The following is a 17,862-nucleotide window of genomic DNA, read 5'->3' as shown; positions in this document are numbered from 1 at the left end:
TGAAGGCAGTTGCCTATTAGCCTTTCTCTGGACGCCACAGAGACGAGGATGTGATAAGGAAGCCTCTCAAGAGAGGGTTGCCATCTGTATGGAATTTTCCAGGTATATATGGAATACTGCTGTCTCTAGCATTGTCCAGGTGCAAATTTGTAGTTATCTGGGAAAATATGTATGGCAGCCCATGTCGGCAGTGCCAATTTTCCATAAACAACTTTGGGCAAAGCTCAACAACTTTTCTGTCTGGATTTTCACTCTTTGAAATATGGCAACCCTATCTCAAGGAGCTGGATGCAGGCTAATGCAACTAAGGGAGAGAGATTTGATTTTTACTCTGATCGTAATGATGTTATGTATATTTAAGAAGAACATATGCTCGAATATGCATTTGCCTTATACAACTTTTTGGACGCATCCTCTGTTTTTGTACCTGTTTTTTTAAGAAGTCCTGGTTAGTAAAGCTTTGAATCGTAATTATTTGTTGTTTAGTCGTGTCCGACTCTTCGTGACCCCATGGACAAGAGCACGCCACAATTTTTTTCTTCCAAGAAAAAATGACTCAGCTTTTATGCATCCATGCTGCACAATATTAATACTTGCAATAGAACCACGCTGCTAGATCAAGCCAATGGCCCATCTATTCCAACATCCTACTATCATGGTGCCAACCAGAAGCCTACAGGCAGCTCACAAACATGGCCAGCAGGCAAGCACCACCTGTGGTCCCCAGCAACTCAGGGCCTATTAAGAGCTTTATTACCATTATTATTTATTAAATTTCTATAATGCCCTTCATCTGAGGATCACAGGGTGGTTTATAATATAAAAACACAAAAATAGGTAACACAGTAGCAGAGAGCATTAACTCCAATCCCTGCCTCAGTTTAAAAGGCCATATTTCTTCTAATAGTCTTTCTATTAGTCAAAAGTCTGGGAGAAGACCAACAAATGTCTCCAACATCTGGAGGGCAACATGTTGACTGCCCCTACCCTGATGCCTTAAAAACATCTGACCAGTCCTACCGTCTTCCCTCTTGTCTGATAGCCCAATGCAACTCAAGTGCTTGGTAGCTGTGAATGCAGCCCTGTGGAGTAAAAGGAAAGGAAAGCATTGATAGCTGGTTAGAGTATGGCGTTGATACAGTGGTGCCCCGCAAGACGAATGCCTTGCAAGACGGAAAACCCGCTAGACGAAAGGATTTTCCGTTTTGGAGGTGCTTCCCAAAACGAATTTCCTATGGGCTTGCTTCGCAAGACAAAAATGTCATGTGAGTTCCTGCGGGGTCCCCCCCCCTTTTTCCAAAGCCGCTAAGGCGCTTATCAGCTGATCCGCTAAGCCGCTTATCAGCTGATCCGCTAAGCCGCTTATCAGCTGATCCGCTAAGCCGCTTATCAGCTGATCCGCTAAGCCGCTTATCAGCTGATCCGCTAAGCCGCTTATCAGCTGATCCGCTAAGCCGCTTATCAGCTGATCCGCTAAGCCGCTTATCAGCTGATCCGCTAAGCCGCTTATCAGCTGATCCACTAAGCCGCTTAACAGCTGATCCGCTAAGCCGCTTAACAGCTGATCCGCTAAGCCGCTAAGCCTCTTATCAGCTGATCCGCTAAGCCGCTAATGGGCTTGCTTCGCAAGACGAAAAAACCGCAAGATGAAGAGACTCGCGGAACGGATTCTTTTCGTCTTGCGAGGCACCACTGTAATGCCAAGGTTGTAGGTTCGATCCCAAATGGGACAACTGCATATTCTGGCATTTCAGGGTGTTGGACTTGATGATCCTCAAGGTCCGTTCAAATTCTATGATAAAGAGGGAATGTATGTCTTCTTTCTGCATGGTGAGGAAGGGGAGTCCCAATGGTTGGTTATGAGAGTTTTCTCTGACTTTATAGATGCCAAATATCTCCCTTAGCAATTTAATAACAAAGCGGTAGTGGGGTTGGAACGCAAGACGATCCACAAGGTCTATGTGCTTCTTTTTTGACCCATCCAATCCCCAAATGAACCAAGTTGGTCACCAAAGTGACATGTACACAAAGCATTTCAGGATGAGAAAACCACTGCAGTGACTACCGTATTTTTTGCTCTATAAGGCTCACTTTTTCCCTCCTAAAAAGTAAGGGGGGAAATGCGTGTATGTCTTATGGAGCGAATGCAGGCTGCGCAGCTATCCCAGAAGCCAGAACAGCAAGAGGGATTGCTGCTTTCACAGCGCAGAGATCCCTCTTGCTGTTCTGGCTTCTGGGATTCAGAATTTTTTTTTCTTGTTTTCCTCCTCCAAAAACTAGGTGAGTCTTATGGTCTGGTGCATCTTATAGAGCGAAAAATGCGGTACTTGGGAAACACAAAGATGCAGACCATGGACCTCAATTTCTTTCTTTCTTCCTTGGACCTCAGTTTCTGATATAAAGGAATACCTTCCAAATCACATGAAACAATAAACCTACTTAAAGCAGGAGAAAAACCACCTTGTAATAATACTTTGAAAAAATCATTTGGATATTTTTATTACAATAACAGCAGCATACAGCGCTGGCATTCCTATATATTCCCATTCATGTTTTCCCCCCACAGAAACTTCGCCCAAAGATTCGAGAAAGCTTATAGCTTACAAACAGTATTATCTGTATCAAAAATAGTAAGAGAAGATAACATTTGTAAACAGTATTAAGTGGAAACATGTTATTTTGTCATATAGTATGAAAACATTCTGTTCAAGATCTTGAAAGTGGAGCCTAAAGCCAAGGGTTGTTTGTTGTTGTTTTTAAAAAAGGGTAAGTGCATATATTTTAAAACATAAAGCAGTCTCTCACCTCAGCAAGAACAATTAGACTAAAAATGCACAAAACCTTCACTTTTTCGGGAAATGGCCCAGTTCTACAGTCATTTCTGAACCATCCTTGCATGTAGACTTTCATGATATGTGCCCTTAACAGTAAGCTTAGTGAACCAGAATGAAGTATGAAAAGTCAGACAATTGCACTGTATTATAGTGCGCAACTCAGAAAGCTTTACGTTCCAAGGAGTAGAAACAGGAATGCATACAGAACTAGAAAGAGTTATCCTCAGAAGTCCTATCTCAAAAGGACAATTTGATGGCTTAGAGAAGGTTCCCTGCCTCTTTTCTCTACTCATAGAGAAGATTGCTTGGCATTAAAAGGATGCCTGCTTCTCTCCACTAGGACAATAATCACTGGACTCTCTCAGGCTAGCTACCAGCTCACACAGACCTCTAAATTTAGGTGCTGCTAAATGCTCATATCACCATAATACTGATGGTTCATCTGGGCCAAAGGGAGCCAACGTGATTCTCTCCAGGTGCTTCTTAACTCCTGCCACCTCCAGCCAGGGTGGTCAATGGTCATCTTGGATGGTCAACGGCCATCCATGGGAGGTGCTACCCAAAGCATCTACAGGGCACCCCACTGACCGCTCCTGGTCCGAAGCACAAAAGAGCTTCACACTTTACTAGCTTCCTTCATCTTTAATTGAACATTTTCTGACGGTCATCGAGGCACCAGTGAACTCTGCACCTGATCTGACAAATATGAAACCAGCTCAGAACCCTCCCTGTAACAGAAAAACAGAGAAACATTTACTCTCTCTCTCTCTCTCTGTGTGTGTGTTTTGACAACTTGTATATTGTATTAGGCAGTACAGAAATGGAAAACCATCCACTCCACAACACCTCTCGATCCTAATATGATGTAGGCAAACTCCCATGCAAACCCTATTGAATTGAATGGAGGTCATGCAGTAGCAGTGCTTTCTGCACCCCATCCCTCAAGTTTCAGACAGTGCAATACTGTACAAGTATTTATTATGTTTTGGTCAACTTAGTATAGCACCACTTGTTGAAACACACCTGTGGAGCATTCCTGCCCATGCAGTGTGGCTCGTGTGAGCCAAGTACCCAAGTAAGTGCAGGGCTGCAGTCTCAATAGATAGATAGGTATTTTTTTAAATGCATGCAGATGATTTGAGCTCATTCTTTAAGGGGGAAAAACACATCTTAAAAAAGCCTGCCAGTTTGCAGTCTCAGCTCTCTTATAAAAAGCCATTCCTGTTTTGTGGCTCTCCATATGTCTGAAGCAGGCTGTTTCGGAAGCGCCGCCCCCCCAAACCCTAAACTGGGTATATCAGCCACCTGGCAGGCTGTAAAGCTGACACGCATTTTGTCAAAAGAGAAAAAAATAAGGGGGAGAGAAAGCTACTTAATCTTTGATCTTTCAGAACAAATCTACACTATCTTCTAAATAGGTGCATTGTATTTACACAATGAAACTTTAAAAATGCATATTTTTATACGGAGGCAACTACCTTCTCTCTTCCCCCCCTCCATTTTTTTCTTGTTGTTGGGACTGTTTTAAAGCTTTGCAAGTGAGAAGAGAGATTTGGATTTGTTTTCCAAAATGCACGTTTCTGTTTCACACACCTAAGTGCCAATAGAAACAAACATGTTAATACAGTTTCTTTAACGCAGTCGTCGTATACAATGCAAAAAGGAACAAAAAAACCCACCTCTGCCCTATAGCACCCTCTAGGTAGGTACTGCAACTCCCATCAGCCCTTCACTATCGTGGATGATGGGAGTTTTAGTCCTAACATCTGGAAGACACCTGTTTTAGGATGACTGCCCTACAGAAACACGCAACTTTAGCTTTGGTATTCTCAGTGCACTGACTGGGAAAAACGTACCACTGATTTCAACACAACTTCCTTTAAGGTAAAATGTTTGCAGTTATGGTCCATATTCAAAGAGACAATGATGTGAAAAATAGCACATCAGAGTTGGGCAACTTTAATCAAAATGCGTTTGTCCTGGCCTGATGCTTTGCTCTGTCCCTTTTAGTTTTGCACTCAACAAATCAAAGAGCCAAAAGATGTTGGAAAAATGAAGGAAAAACAAGATTGAACCTGGTCAGAGTTGTTTCCAAGTTTTGCTGAAGATAGAACCCTGAATTAAAAAATGAACCTGGAGTATACTCTGTGAATCCTATTCCATATACTACTACTGCTTGTGCTCCATTGATTTTTATCATGGTTTGCATAGGAGAAGCCTGACGGGTTGTGTCCAATATGCATGATTATTCCCTGTACCACGTGAAACTGGAGATGTAAGTCAGCAGCAGGCATTAACATAGTGGCATTAAAACGGTCCTTATTTCACAGTGGGAACCAAGCTCAGGTCATAAAACCATCCTGTTAGTTGTAGCTGTTGTAAGGTTAAAAGTTATGTGTTGTTATTAACAGATGTTTGAAAACTGTGGGTTTTCCTTGACAGCTGCACCAGAATTGTGAAGGAATAAAAAATTTCCTATGCACATGATGGATGTAGCAGAGTAAGGGCTGGAGCCAGGGTTGAGGGGGTCCCTTAGTAAAAGACCACTTGGCATTTTAAGTCAGCAAACCCCTAGTGGCAAGGTTGGACAACTGAGAAGCTGCCATTAAAAAAACCCCACAGCACCTCAGAGCAGTCAATGTATGGCCCCACAGCATCATGGGAAACTAAAAGTGGTGGCGCCCAACTGGAAGCCATTCTAATTCCTCACGATGCCCAAGTGATGCTCTGTTGGCTGCCCTAGGGCATTGTGGGTAATTTAAAATGGTGGCCCATGGGAGGCAAAGTGGGTCCTGTTGAGATGCTCAGAGGCTGCAAGGCCGCAGCAGTCGTCTGTGGGTGCTGGTAAGTACAGAAAGCCTGAAGTTTCTAAAAACCTGCCATGTCACACTGGTCAGAACTCACAGCCAAAGAGCATAAAACTTGGTTGCCGTGTGTTTCGGCCTATACAAAACAGCATACCAGCCGACCACTACTTGATGCTATGACTCAGATGCCGTTTGTGTAGGTTTGGCATGCTGCCACTGAAGTGTGTGTGTGTGTGTGCGCGCACGTGCATGTGTGCGCACACATACATATATATACTCACACACAGAGAGAGATTCCAAGGAATATAACTCAACATGACGCGGATGAAACAAAAACACCAAAAGGTTCATAAATACATCCAGTTCAGCCATAACAGAACAAAGGTGCCGAAACGTCATGTTCTGTAAGTTGACAGAAAAGGAAGCCAACCGAACACCAGATATTGCAAAGGCCGTGGGCTTAAAATTTCAATCGCCATTTCTGTCGGCTTCACTTACCTCCAATGAGGTAAGAGAGTAGAAGCAGCCCTTAAAAGTGGGATAATAATCTCTTATAAAAAGAAGTTTCAAGCTTAAATCTCCATATCAAGAAAGCATTCTACATGGTCAAAGCACGTTAAGAACCGGAGGAGTAACTGCGGCAGCAGTGATTTATCCACATCACATATAAAGTTGAAGTAAGTGGTCAAAGTCCTTTGTTTTTTCTTGGAAGGGTCTCTTTCTCTCCCCCACCCCCACCCCACCCGAAACATTTGTTTTCTAAAAATATGGAGTCCGTATTTTAAATAAGGACTCTGGGTTTCCTGCCTGAAAACTTGCTCCCTGCGGGTTTAAAACTGTTTGCCGATCCTTGACTGCATGTCATGAAGATACTCCGCAGATGCTAGAATTGGTACTTATCTTTGTGCAAGACACACACCCAAGTTCTGAAATGAAAGGCTGTTCAAGAACTGATCTTGGGCAGATGTAGTTACAAGGCTTTGAACATACATGTGTTGGATATCACGCATACAAATATACATTTACAACACAGACACACAAAAACAGAACACCCGACAACAGGAGGAATGGCGATTCCAGTCTTTTCCCTTCTACCCAGGTAAGAAGTAATCTTGAGGTTGCCGAAGAAACCATCTCAGCAGATGCAGCTGGAGGAGCTCCAAATTCTCCATGCCACACACATCTGGCAGCCGCTCAGGTTTATTGATGGTCTCCTTCCACTCTTCTTTTGCGAACTGTGCCCACAGAGGTGGTGGAAGAGAAACAAGACATGAGACAACGCTGGTGTAAGGATATCATGTTTCAGTTACTGGAATGACGTCTATTAACAGCCAAGAACTAGGAGGACTAATTGCAGCATCTGTCATGCACATTAAAAATGGTGGCCATGACTGAATTCTCCTACCCTTTAGCGATTTTTAAAAAATGTTCTTTGTTTATTATGGGTTGGATCCAAAGTTCCCTTGATTGAGCACAAAGGCACCTCTGCTTACACAACTAGTCCCCATTTCGCATTCCATCCATCCCTCTCTCTCCCCCACTGCGCTGCTCCAAGCCACATCCTATGTCATTCCAAAGCATCCATGACTGATGGATGGTCCATTCTCACCATCCAGCAAGCCAAATTTTAAAAGCCCCAGCGAACCTGAAGAACAGCTTGTAATGTGGCAGTGGGTATGTGATGTGGTTAACAAAACCAAACCACATCCATGCTGCAGTGCATTGGGACTGTGGAGCTGTTGCTGCAATTACTCTTCCTGTGTTATTCAGCACTTTTTAAAACAGGTCTGGAGTCTTTGCTGTACCGGCACAACTACAGAAGCACAGCACAAAAACACAATTCTTAGCAAGCAGGTAATGTTGACCTGAATTGGTAAGTTATTAAAAACACAGCATATTGTTGAACAGTTCAAGGAGGTCTTCTACAGCAAACCTTGTTTTGTTCTTTCAAACCAGGCAGGGAAATATTCATTCCAAAACAGTTAATTTGATAAGCCAAAGATTTAACTGGTCAATTCTGCACACACAATTCTCTGGCTTTTTTGTTAGGTTAAGAAAACACGTTAGTCCATCAAGTCAACAGTGGAGAGAGTCCAAACAGACTTGTAAATATTTTCAGAAGGTTACTGAACATGTATATTAAGCAAGGAGGGAAAAAAATGTATCAGCCCTGTATTTTGAAAGGAAACAGATCTTCTAAACTTCTAAGTTTAAATGTACTGAAAACTCATTTTTTGTAAGAATCGGTAACTAAGAAACTCTCTCCATTGGCGCAGGCAGACCGAGGCTTTGAAGAATCCAATTTGCTTTTTCTAGAACCCGCTGGAGTGTAAAACAGCAGCTCAGAGGCACTTATTAATTTAATGAAATTTATATACCACATAAGACATTAACTACATATCTGTGCCTTTTAACTGCAGCTGCTGGTTTGATTCCACAACTTGCAGGCCTAGGGAAAACAGAAGAAGGTAAAGAGTTGTTGAAGCCCACTTATACTAGGGATCCTCATGGACATCCTGCACAGGCAATTCATGTTTTTAAAAAGCCCTTCACTTTAACCAATGCGGAACTCAGTGGCGCAGTTGATCCCAGTTGGTTTGCGCAGCTGATTCGTGGAGGCAGCAAGCCTCCTTTACCAATGCACAATTGCGAGTGATGTCATGGGACATCAGGAGAGAGCATTTGTGGGAAACAGCCTCACAGGCCAAAGTAGGACCTGTGCTGGGTTCAGTTAGGTTTGTGGAACAAATGTCTCCCCCGTCCCCGACTTAAAGGCAATGATAAGCCATTATCGTTGTGTAGCTGGGCCCAAAGAATTAAGGAACAAGGAGCCTCTGAGCACATGGCCCAGTACATTTTTAAATTTGGTAACGGAAATGAGCTCACAGTCCTTTCATCTCAAAATTTGATGCCCCTCTCCACCTTTCTTCATTGCAGCGTCCAAACTGGGAAAGAACAAAATGCCCCAAAGATTGGATTATTGCAACACGTTCCACTTTGGAGACGACTTGAAAACCTCCACTGGTCCAAAATGCAGTGGCCAGATAGATTACTGTTTAGCTCTTACCTAACGTGTTTTAATACAAGTGCACTGGTTGCTGAGTTTATTTCCAGGCCCAATTCAAGGTACCCATGTTAGTGTTTAAAGCCCTACAGACCGCTTTGGGTGTTAAGATTGAAGAGGAGACCCTATTGGTTGTTTTCCCATCCTCAGAAGCTTGGGGCTGAGGTGGCTCGGAAAACGGCCTTCTCTGTGGCAGCCCCAAAATTGTGAAATTCTCTCCCAAAACAGGCGCCCCAGGCTTCTCCATTGTACAGCTTTCAGTAAATACCAAACACACATCTTCTCCCTGGCTTTTGATATATATTTAGGACCCACCTCAATCTGTGTTTGCAAGATGGTTTGAACTGTTTCTAACATTGTGTTTTAATTGCTGTAACCTGCCCTAAGACCTTAGGGTGAAGGGTGGGCAATAAACACATAATAACCTATTTTTGGTGGTGAATGTAACATGAATTATGGGAATTACACTAGAACTTAGTCCAACGTTGATTTTATTTAACTGGATCAAGGAGGGTATCCCAAAGGAAGTGAAATCTTTTAATAATAAATTATTATTTTATATCTTAAAAGACAGCTGAAGGCAGCCCTGTTTAGGGAGGTTTTTAATATTTAATGCTGTATTATTTTTAACACTCGATTGGAAGCCGCCCAGAGTGGCTGGGGAAACTCAGCCAGATGGGCGGGGTATAAATAATAAATTATTATTAAATTATTATTATTATCAACAACCTTGTTAACAGCAGCACCCAAACGTGTTGACATGCAAGTGGAAAAGTCCACTTGTTACATTTATTTTGTATTTTTCTTTATTCCGCTCCCTATGCTTTTGAGCCCAACCAGCTCTGAGCCTGTTCTTTAAAAACAGCGACCCATTGTGACACTATATATTGCAACCTATTGCTGCATGAAACTGCCTCAAGAACAGAATTGTACAGGATTTCGTTTATGCCTCCCTAATTAATCATGCTACTGGGACGCGGGTGGCGCTGTGGGGAAAACCTCAGCGCCTAGGACTTGCCGATCGCATGGTCGGCGGTTCGAATCCCCGCGGCGGGGTGCGCTCCCGTCGTTTGGTCCCAGCGCCTGCCAACCTAGCAGTACGAAAGCACCTCCGGGTGCAAGTAGATAAATAGGGACCGCTTACCAGCGGGAAGGTAAACAGCTTGTCACGCTGGCCACGTGACCCGGAAGTGTCTGTGGACAGCGCTGGCTCCCGGCCTCTAGAGTGAGATGAGCGCACAACCCTAGAGTCTGGCAAGACTGGCCCGTACGGGCAGGGGCACCTTTACCTTTTTACCTAATTAATCATGCTATTAGAAAGGAATTCCAGAGCCTCCACGAAATGAAAAAAAAAGCATGCAGAAGAGTGTGAGGGAAACATGGAGCAACAGTGTGCACACGAAGAGCTGTTAGGAGACACATACAGAGACAAGGAGAGGTTTTAAGAGAGTTTCTCCTGCAGTGTTCAGTACCCAATTGGGCGTTTGCAATAACCTGTCTCAGAAGCTTCAGGGCTGAAGAGATGAAAGGGCATTTGATGACATTTTTACTCCTATACGCCAGACTAGGAAAGCAAAATAAAAAAACCAAGATATAAATAGATGAGAAAAGATAAGACCATCCAGCAATGACATATCACAGCTGGAATTTGGGGCAGTGTTGGAAAACAGGAAAGTTTACAATGTGCTGAGCGGCTTTTTGAAAATGAAAGTAAGAAGAGGCCAAGTTATATTTCCTTAGAAGCCTAGATTCTTTTCCCGCAGTGTTGAGGACGCCTTTTGCCCTCCCTCCCACAGGTGCTTTGCATGTACAGTGGTACTTCGGGTTACATACGCTTCAGGTTACAGACTCCGCTAACCCAGAAATAGTAGCTCGGGTTAAGAACTTTGCTTCAGGATGAGAACAGAAATCGTGGTCCGGCGGCGCGGCGGCAGCGGGAGGCCCCATTAGCTAAAGTGGTGCTTCAGGTTAAGAACAGTTTCAGGTTAAGAACGGACCTCCGGAACGAATTAAGTACTTAACCCGAGGTACGACTGTACTCTTTGTTAGTAGCTGTTGAAGCAACTCTTAAGCTCAGTCAGTAGAGCATGAGACACTTCATCTCCGTACAGGGTCATGGCTTTGAGTCCAACATTGGGCAAAATGCCCTCAAGCCAGTGGCGTAGCGTGGGTTGTCAGCACCCGGGGCAAGGCAAGTAATTTGCGCCCCCTAACCTGTGGATTTGCGCCCCCTAACCCTAATCCCCAGATGTTGCGCCCGGTGCAGCCGCCCCCCCCTGCACCCCCACGCTACGCCACTTCCCTCAGCCAGCTCTCTACCCAACTACCTTTCTATTTACAAACAGCTGGTCAGCTCCGCCTTAGCTTCAGTGCTGCCCTTGTAGAACTCAGCGGGGAAGAGGACGGGGCCAAAACTAGAATGGGGTTGGCTCTCCCTGTCGATGGCTCAAACGACCGACTGTTGGGCCTTTGGCCCTGCCACTCCCAATGGGCAACATCTACTACCAAGGACACTTGTGATTAAACTTGCTTGCTTTCCTCCCCATTCCCTCCAGTTCCTCTTCCCTTGAGTTTGTTGTAAGTCTCAGGGGAGCCACTCTGGAAAACAGTTAATTAGCAGGATTTTGTAGGAGGGGGGCATTACTTGTTTACTTCTGTTTTCTTACATACAGTGGTCACTCAGTCCTTGAACGTAATCCGTTCCGGAAAACCGTTTGACTTCCGTAATGTTCAAAAATCGAGGTGCAAAGGGCAGTCTGCAAATTGCATTGAGAAAATTGAAAACAACCATCCGTGGAAGTAAAATGCAACAATAATATTTCGTTCGTAACAAACAGTATTTAAGGCTACATGTAGCCTTACTACATGATTGAATTTATTTTTTGTATTATTTCTTACATGATTCTTACTACATGATTGAATTTATTTTTTGTATTATTTTATGATCTTCCTGTGGTCGTTGTACAAGTAGCAAGAACTGTACTATTGTTTGTTAACTGTATTTTGTTAACTAATAAAGTATTATTTTTTTAAAAAGAGAGAAAATTGGAAAACACGCAGTGGAAGCCGTTCAACTTCTGAGGTGCATTTGAAAACTGAAGCATTTACTTCTGGGTTTTCGGTGTTCAGGTTCCGAAACGTTCGTCAATGCAGGCGTTCGAGAACCGAGGTACCACTGTATTTTGTGTTCTCATTTTGTATTTTTCTGTTGTGAACTGCCTTGGGATCTTTGGATGAAGGGCAGAATATATTATTATTATTATTATTATTATTATTATTATTATTATTATTATTATTATTATTATTATCATCATCATCATCATTATCCCTTAACTAAGTAAATCAATGTGGTTGGCCATGATGAGAAACCAGATGCAGGATTCAATAGGCCAGAGGTGGAGAACATTTTGCAGGCAGAAGGCCACATTCCTCAGCAGGCAACCTTCTGAGGACTACACACGAGTAGTCTGTGGGGTCCTGAGGCAACTGAAGGATGGAGCAATGCACGTGACTCTTAACCTTTGTTCGGCAGGTTATATTCCAATTACAGTGGTACCTCGGGTTAAGTACTTAATTCGTCCGGAGGTCTGTTCTTAACCTGTAACTGTTCTTAACCTGAAGCACCACTTTACTAATGGGGCCTCCTGCTGCTGCTGCGCCACCGGACCACGATTTCTGTTCTCATGCTGAAGCAAAGTTCTTAATCTGAAGAACTATTTGTGATTTAGTGGAGTCTGTAACCTGAAGCGTATGTAACCCGAGGTACCACTGTATACAAATCCAGCAGTTTCACACCCACCTTCATCCAGGAAAGTAAGAAGCGTGATCAGAGTTGAAGGACACTTTCCAGTCAGGCAAAAGCACGAGGAGGCAAGATAAGAGCAACCTAGAGGGCCGCATTTAGTCTGAGGTTCCCCACCCCTGAGACAGGCCTTAGGCTCTTGAAGAGGAATCAATGTGTAGAGGGAGGATACCAGCTGGAGGGGCTGAACTTTTGGTGTCAGTTTTCCTTACAGGCACATTCTTAAACAAATTATGCCAAGTAGCTGCCACCACGCTCAGTTGTGACAGGGGCCTGCTCATTCTGCGGCAGAACACGCCTTACCCAAATCGTTGTTTTTCGTAATTGCATCCGCTGCTCTGGATCGCGGTCCCTGCTGCGTGAAGTGATATCCGAACTTGAGGATCTTTGTGTTCTCCTCGAGCATCTTCACAATCTCCGTTTCTACAGGGGTCCCCAACTGCTGCCTCTGGTGGAATCAGCAAAGCATTAGAAAATCAGCAAACATTGGTCCAGGGTTGCCCAAAATACAGTGGTGCCTCGAAAGACAAAATTAATTCGTTCCGCAAGTTTTTTCTTCTTGCGAGTTTTTCGTCTTGCAAAGCACGGTTTCCCATAGGAATGCATTGAAAATCAATCAATGCGTTCCTATGGAGACCGTCCGGGGACAGAGGGGAAGCACCGCGCGCCTTCCCCTCTGTCCCCGGACCTGTTTTAAAGCAAGGGAAGGGGCAGCGGGGAGAATCGCTTCTCCCCATTGCCGCCCCTTGCTTCAAAAGAGGTCCGGGGACAGCGGGGAAGACGCGCTGCGCTTCCCCGCTATCCCCGGAGCTTGCAGGGCAAGCTTCGTTTTGCGAAGCAAGCCCATAGGGAAATGCGTCTTGCGAAGCGGCTAAGAAAACGAAAAACTCCTTCGTCTAGCGAGTTTTTCGTCTTCTGAGGCGTTCGTCTTGCGGGCTCCCACTGTAAAGACTCCTAAGCACTTTGGGATTTTAAGATCAGTAGTGGGAACAATGAGATGAGTGTTTGACCCTAAAAGGGTCAGTTAAGAGGAGTTATGTTTTGAATTCAAAAACTATTAAACTTTCAGGCACCAAATTAAACCTCAAGGCAAACCGTCTCCTGCTTTCAATAAGAGTCAAATAGGGTAAAAATAAAATTATTATTATCATTATTAATGCTTTGATCCTGCACTGGCAGCCGCACAACTGACAGTAAGAGCTGTTTGGCAGTCAAACAGACTCCCACAAGAGGTGGTGGACTCTCCTTCCTAGGAGGTTTTTAAGCAGAGGTTGGCTGGCCATCTGCCATGGATGCATTAGCTGAGATTCCTGCATTACAGGGGGTTAGACTAGATGACCCTTGGGTCCCTTCCAATTCTATGACTCTATGAACTGACACTGCTTGGAAATTTTAAAAGACTAATAAAAACTCCAGTGATTTTAAGAAGTCAGTGCCATTTTGAAAGGCTCGGTCTGTCATCTTGATTCAGAATGGTGCTCAGTTTTATCCAAACACAGATGAAAACCAACTTTCAGAAACCATCATGCGTATTTGGCTATGGTATCTTAAGAGGTGTCCAAATGCACAGAGAGAAGACCAGACAAACCATTTTGTAAAATATAATATATAAGAGCATATCTAATTAGTTTTTAAAAAATTGTAAGCACAGGACAGATATGGATTATGTGTGTGCAGAGATTGCAAACTGCATGTTAAAATCAATAACCACAACATCCCTTTCTCAACTGTCAAAATTAATTTGTTTAATAACTAGTATGTAAGTAGTAGCTAACGTGCGTTGTTTTTTTAAAAAAGCTATTTTTAGTCTCAGCAATTAAAGTTACAGGGCAATTGCTGTCATTGGAAGATGGTTGTTCAAAACCAACACAGAACTAAGAGAGAGAGAGAGAGAGAGAGAGAGAGAGAGAGAGAGAGAGAGTGTTAAATTCATGTTGTAGATTAAAAAAATGTTACAGGTAGGAAGCTGTGTTGGTCTGCTGTAGTCGAAACAAAATAATAATAAAAATTCCTTCCGGGAGCACCTTAGAGACCAACTAAGTTTGTTATTGGTATGAGCTTTCGTGTGCATGCACACTTCTTCAGGAATTTTTTTATTTAAAAAATGCTTCAGGAAATGATTAATTTCTCCAAAGGCATCACTCCTCTGAAGAATAAATTTGCCTAATTTGTCCCACTACAACATTCAGGCTGAGACATTTGAAATGAGGCCCTCACTTTCAATCTCTCAGCCCTCTGAGTGTTCAGTAGGTCTGAATGCAGAATCCATGCAGTTACTGCTTCCACCAAACAGTGTCATTTGAGAGGTGGACCAATAGCTCAACCTTCAGCCTCACCCCCACCAAACTAGATTTATTTATTTTTCACAGCAAAGCTTTGGATCCTAGCTAGCCTGCACTTTGACAGTTAACTTTGCATAAGAAGCATCTGAAGTTACCTGGTTATCGATCTTTATTTCAGTCAGGGTTTCGTTCTCCTTGAGCGCTTCGACCAACGCCAATATGCCCACACCGGTGATGAAGTTGGATTCAAGGTTTAGACTCTTCAGTGTTTTGTTCACCCTCAACATATCGGCAAAAGCCTTGAAATACAAAGAGGTGTCAATGATAGCAGCCCATATGGAAAACCAAAGCAGAGTGCGACCACGTCAGGCATGAATGAAAGCCTACACCATAACGGTCAATACCCAAAAGGCGATGAAGGTGACGGTGTCCTGGTTCAAGACTTCCCTCCCACCTACACCTTACAATGCTTTCAGTCTTGCCTCATCCTGCAAACCTGGCTAAATTCTACAGCGCAAGGGTATCGCCTAGGCTTCAGAAACTACCGGAATGCTGTCAGCTGGCCAACCCCTGGCCAATCAGAGCCCGCCAGGCCCTATAAAAACCCAAAGATCCAAGTCAATTTCTCAGTTTGAACAACTCATTGTTGTGAAAAGCTGCTGAAGAGACTAGTCTTGCCTCATCTCCCCCTCATTATCATTTTTAATTTGTATACTGCCTTTCTATCTTACAATACTCAAGGTGGTTTACAAGCTGAAGAAACATAAAATGTACATCTTATAACAATCTTATGCAATACAAAAATGTGATAATAAAACATAACTTTAAAATAGGCAAGCTCCATCAAAAAAGTAACATTCAACAATCATTAGAATAGTATAAAATAATAATATCAACATATAAAAGTTAAACAGAAACCCACTCAACAGTTACAATAATATCTAAACTATGATCAATAAAATAACCCTCTTATGCCCCTGACCCTTCTGACTATGTCCTCTGGTTCTTGCACCAGAATGAGACCCCTAGTGTCAGCCTTAGTCTGAGCTTATCCAAGGCACGACAGGTTTTGAAAGCATCTCTCCCACATGCACCACCTTTTACCTTAACTCAATTGTTTTGAGTACCTCGTGTCAAGACAACACCCTAGATTAGCGAACCCTGGAATCTCACTTACGACAGCAACAGGGTCGTTGCTCCGAGTAGCCGCAAGGCTGAAGCTCTTCACGTAAGTATTTCTTTCCAATGCCTTGGCAAATTCTTTCAGTGTTGGAATGGGGATGTTCTTCAATCAAAATTAAAAGAGAATAAGGCACAATTAATATTATGATAGCAGTTCCCTCCTTCCTTCAACTTGGGAGCAGTGGGGCCCTCGGTCTATTTTCACGAGGGAGGAAAACGAGGGGAGAGGGTGGCAGAAAGAGAGATGCCCCATCTGCACTAAACATTTAAAGCAGTATCATACCACTTTAAACAGTCATGGCTTCCAGCAAGTAATCTCGGGAGCTGTAGTTTTGTTAAGGGTGCTGAGAGTTGTTAGGGGGTTTCTTTTCCTTTCAAAGAGCTAAAATTCCCAGAGTGGTTCACAGTGAATCCAGGGAACTCTGGGAACAGGGGTTTCCTAACAACTTTCAGCAAGGAAAGCATGTGTCACTCTAAATCTCCACAGATCAAAAAAACCAAAAGAAAAACAATACAGTTGTACCTCAGATCCCGAATGCCCTGGAACTTGTACGCTTTGGCTCCCAAATGTAGCAAACCAGGAAGTGACTGTTCCGGTTTGCGAATGTTCTTTTGGAACCCAAACATCCGACGAGGATTCCACAGCTTCTGATTGGAACTTCCTGCAGCCAATCAGAAGCCGCAATTTGGTTTTCGAACGTTTTGGAAGTCAAACAGATTTCCGGAATGGATTCTGTTCGACTTCCAAGGTATGACTGTAATTAAATAACAATTTGCATTGTAGTAAGTTAAGCACACTATTTGCCATCATAAAACACTGGAGCCACACTGCCACGGACACAGAAATTCCGGTCATTTTGAAAGCTACATTTCTGGACTCCAGGAACAGGCACCTGTACCCCACTGGATACTGTTCGACTCCCATCAGCCTTTTCCAACGTGTTTGAGTCAGGGATCATGGGAGCTGTAGTCCAGCAACATCTGGAGGGCCACTGGCTTTCCATCCCTGCTGTTCTCTGTATGCTTCACAGTTACCTTTATGTTGTTCAAGTTGACTTCAACAAGGCGCGAATCGTTGTCTTTAATCCTTTGCAAACTCTCCTCTACGTTTGTGGGATTCGGTGGCTCATTGAAGACGGGCATGATCTTTTCGCCTTTGACCACATCTGAATCGGGAGACGGGGAATGTGAGAAACACGAACATTGACTTTTTCAATCACACACCCCAAACGGCGCTGGTACTAACTTTAAAATGCAGGTTCAGGTGTTGCAACATTTTCCTGTCACGGCAAAATGTCAACTACCATCAACAAAATTCCACAGGGAGAATTCTGTAGTATGGAAACACAGGGATAAACCAAAGTACACAACCCATATCTTGAGTTCTTTAAAAAATATATTGCCCAGTGCAGAAGGAAACTCAATTCTATTCCAATTCAATTGTAAAAAAAACCTAATGGCTAAAATGTTTTGATTTGAAAGACAGTTGCATTGATCTTTTAGTTTACTCCTTGATGGTATCTGATGGGTGCTTATTTTTATATGTTTTATTACAAATATTGTGTGTGTGTGTTTTAATTTTCCTTCTCTGATTATTTGCGGGAGGTTATTGAGTTGTTCTTGTTTTTTATTTTAATTATGTATTTTGTATTTTTATATTGTGATTTTATCCTGTGAACCGCCCTGAGACCTGTGGGTATAGGGCGGTATATAATTTTTAATAATAAGAATAATAATAAGAATAATAATAAGAATAATAATAATGGAAACCCTTCACTGGAAAACAAAATTCCTAACAATGCCCCACCGCTTCCTCAAGATGTCATGTGTTACTGATATTGGGAGAGCTTTAAATGAAAAATCTGGAATGAGAAAAAGATAAATTACACGT

At 43.1% G+C, this 17,862-nt stretch overlaps 1 protein-coding gene across 2 annotated transcripts in view; it reads right to left on the bottom strand.

Moving 5' to 3' along the window:
* Nucleotides 1-2,473: 2,473 nt before the first annotated feature.
* LOC309356868 (tropomodulin-3) overlaps nt 2,474-17,862 on the bottom strand; it is a 51,139-nt gene continuing 35,750 nt past the window's right edge. For both annotated transcript variants that reach the window (XM_081888731.1, XM_081888732.1), the window contains exons 6-10: nt 17,007-17,137; nt 15,967-16,074; nt 14,945-15,088; nt 12,811-12,955; nt 2,474-6,876 (exon numbers count right to left, since the gene is read on the bottom strand). In XM_081888731.1, the coding sequence (XP_081744857.1) occupies nt 6,842-6,876; nt 12,811-12,955; nt 14,945-15,088; nt 15,967-16,074; nt 17,007-17,137 (563 nt within the window). In that variant the 3' untranslated portion in view covers nt 2,474-6,841. The remainder of the gene's footprint in view (nt 6,877-12,810; nt 12,956-14,944; nt 15,089-15,966; nt 16,075-17,006; nt 17,138-17,862) is intronic.

This window comes from Podarcis melisellensis (genome assembly GCF_964234715.1).
Source record: "Podarcis melisellensis genome assembly, chromosome: 14".
In the NCBI taxonomy this organism is placed as follows: domain Eukaryota; kingdom Metazoa; phylum Chordata; class Lepidosauria; order Squamata; family Lacertidae; genus Podarcis; species Podarcis melisellensis.
Note: the sequence above shows the minus strand (reverse complement) of the source record. Positions and strands in the feature narration are given on the sequence as shown.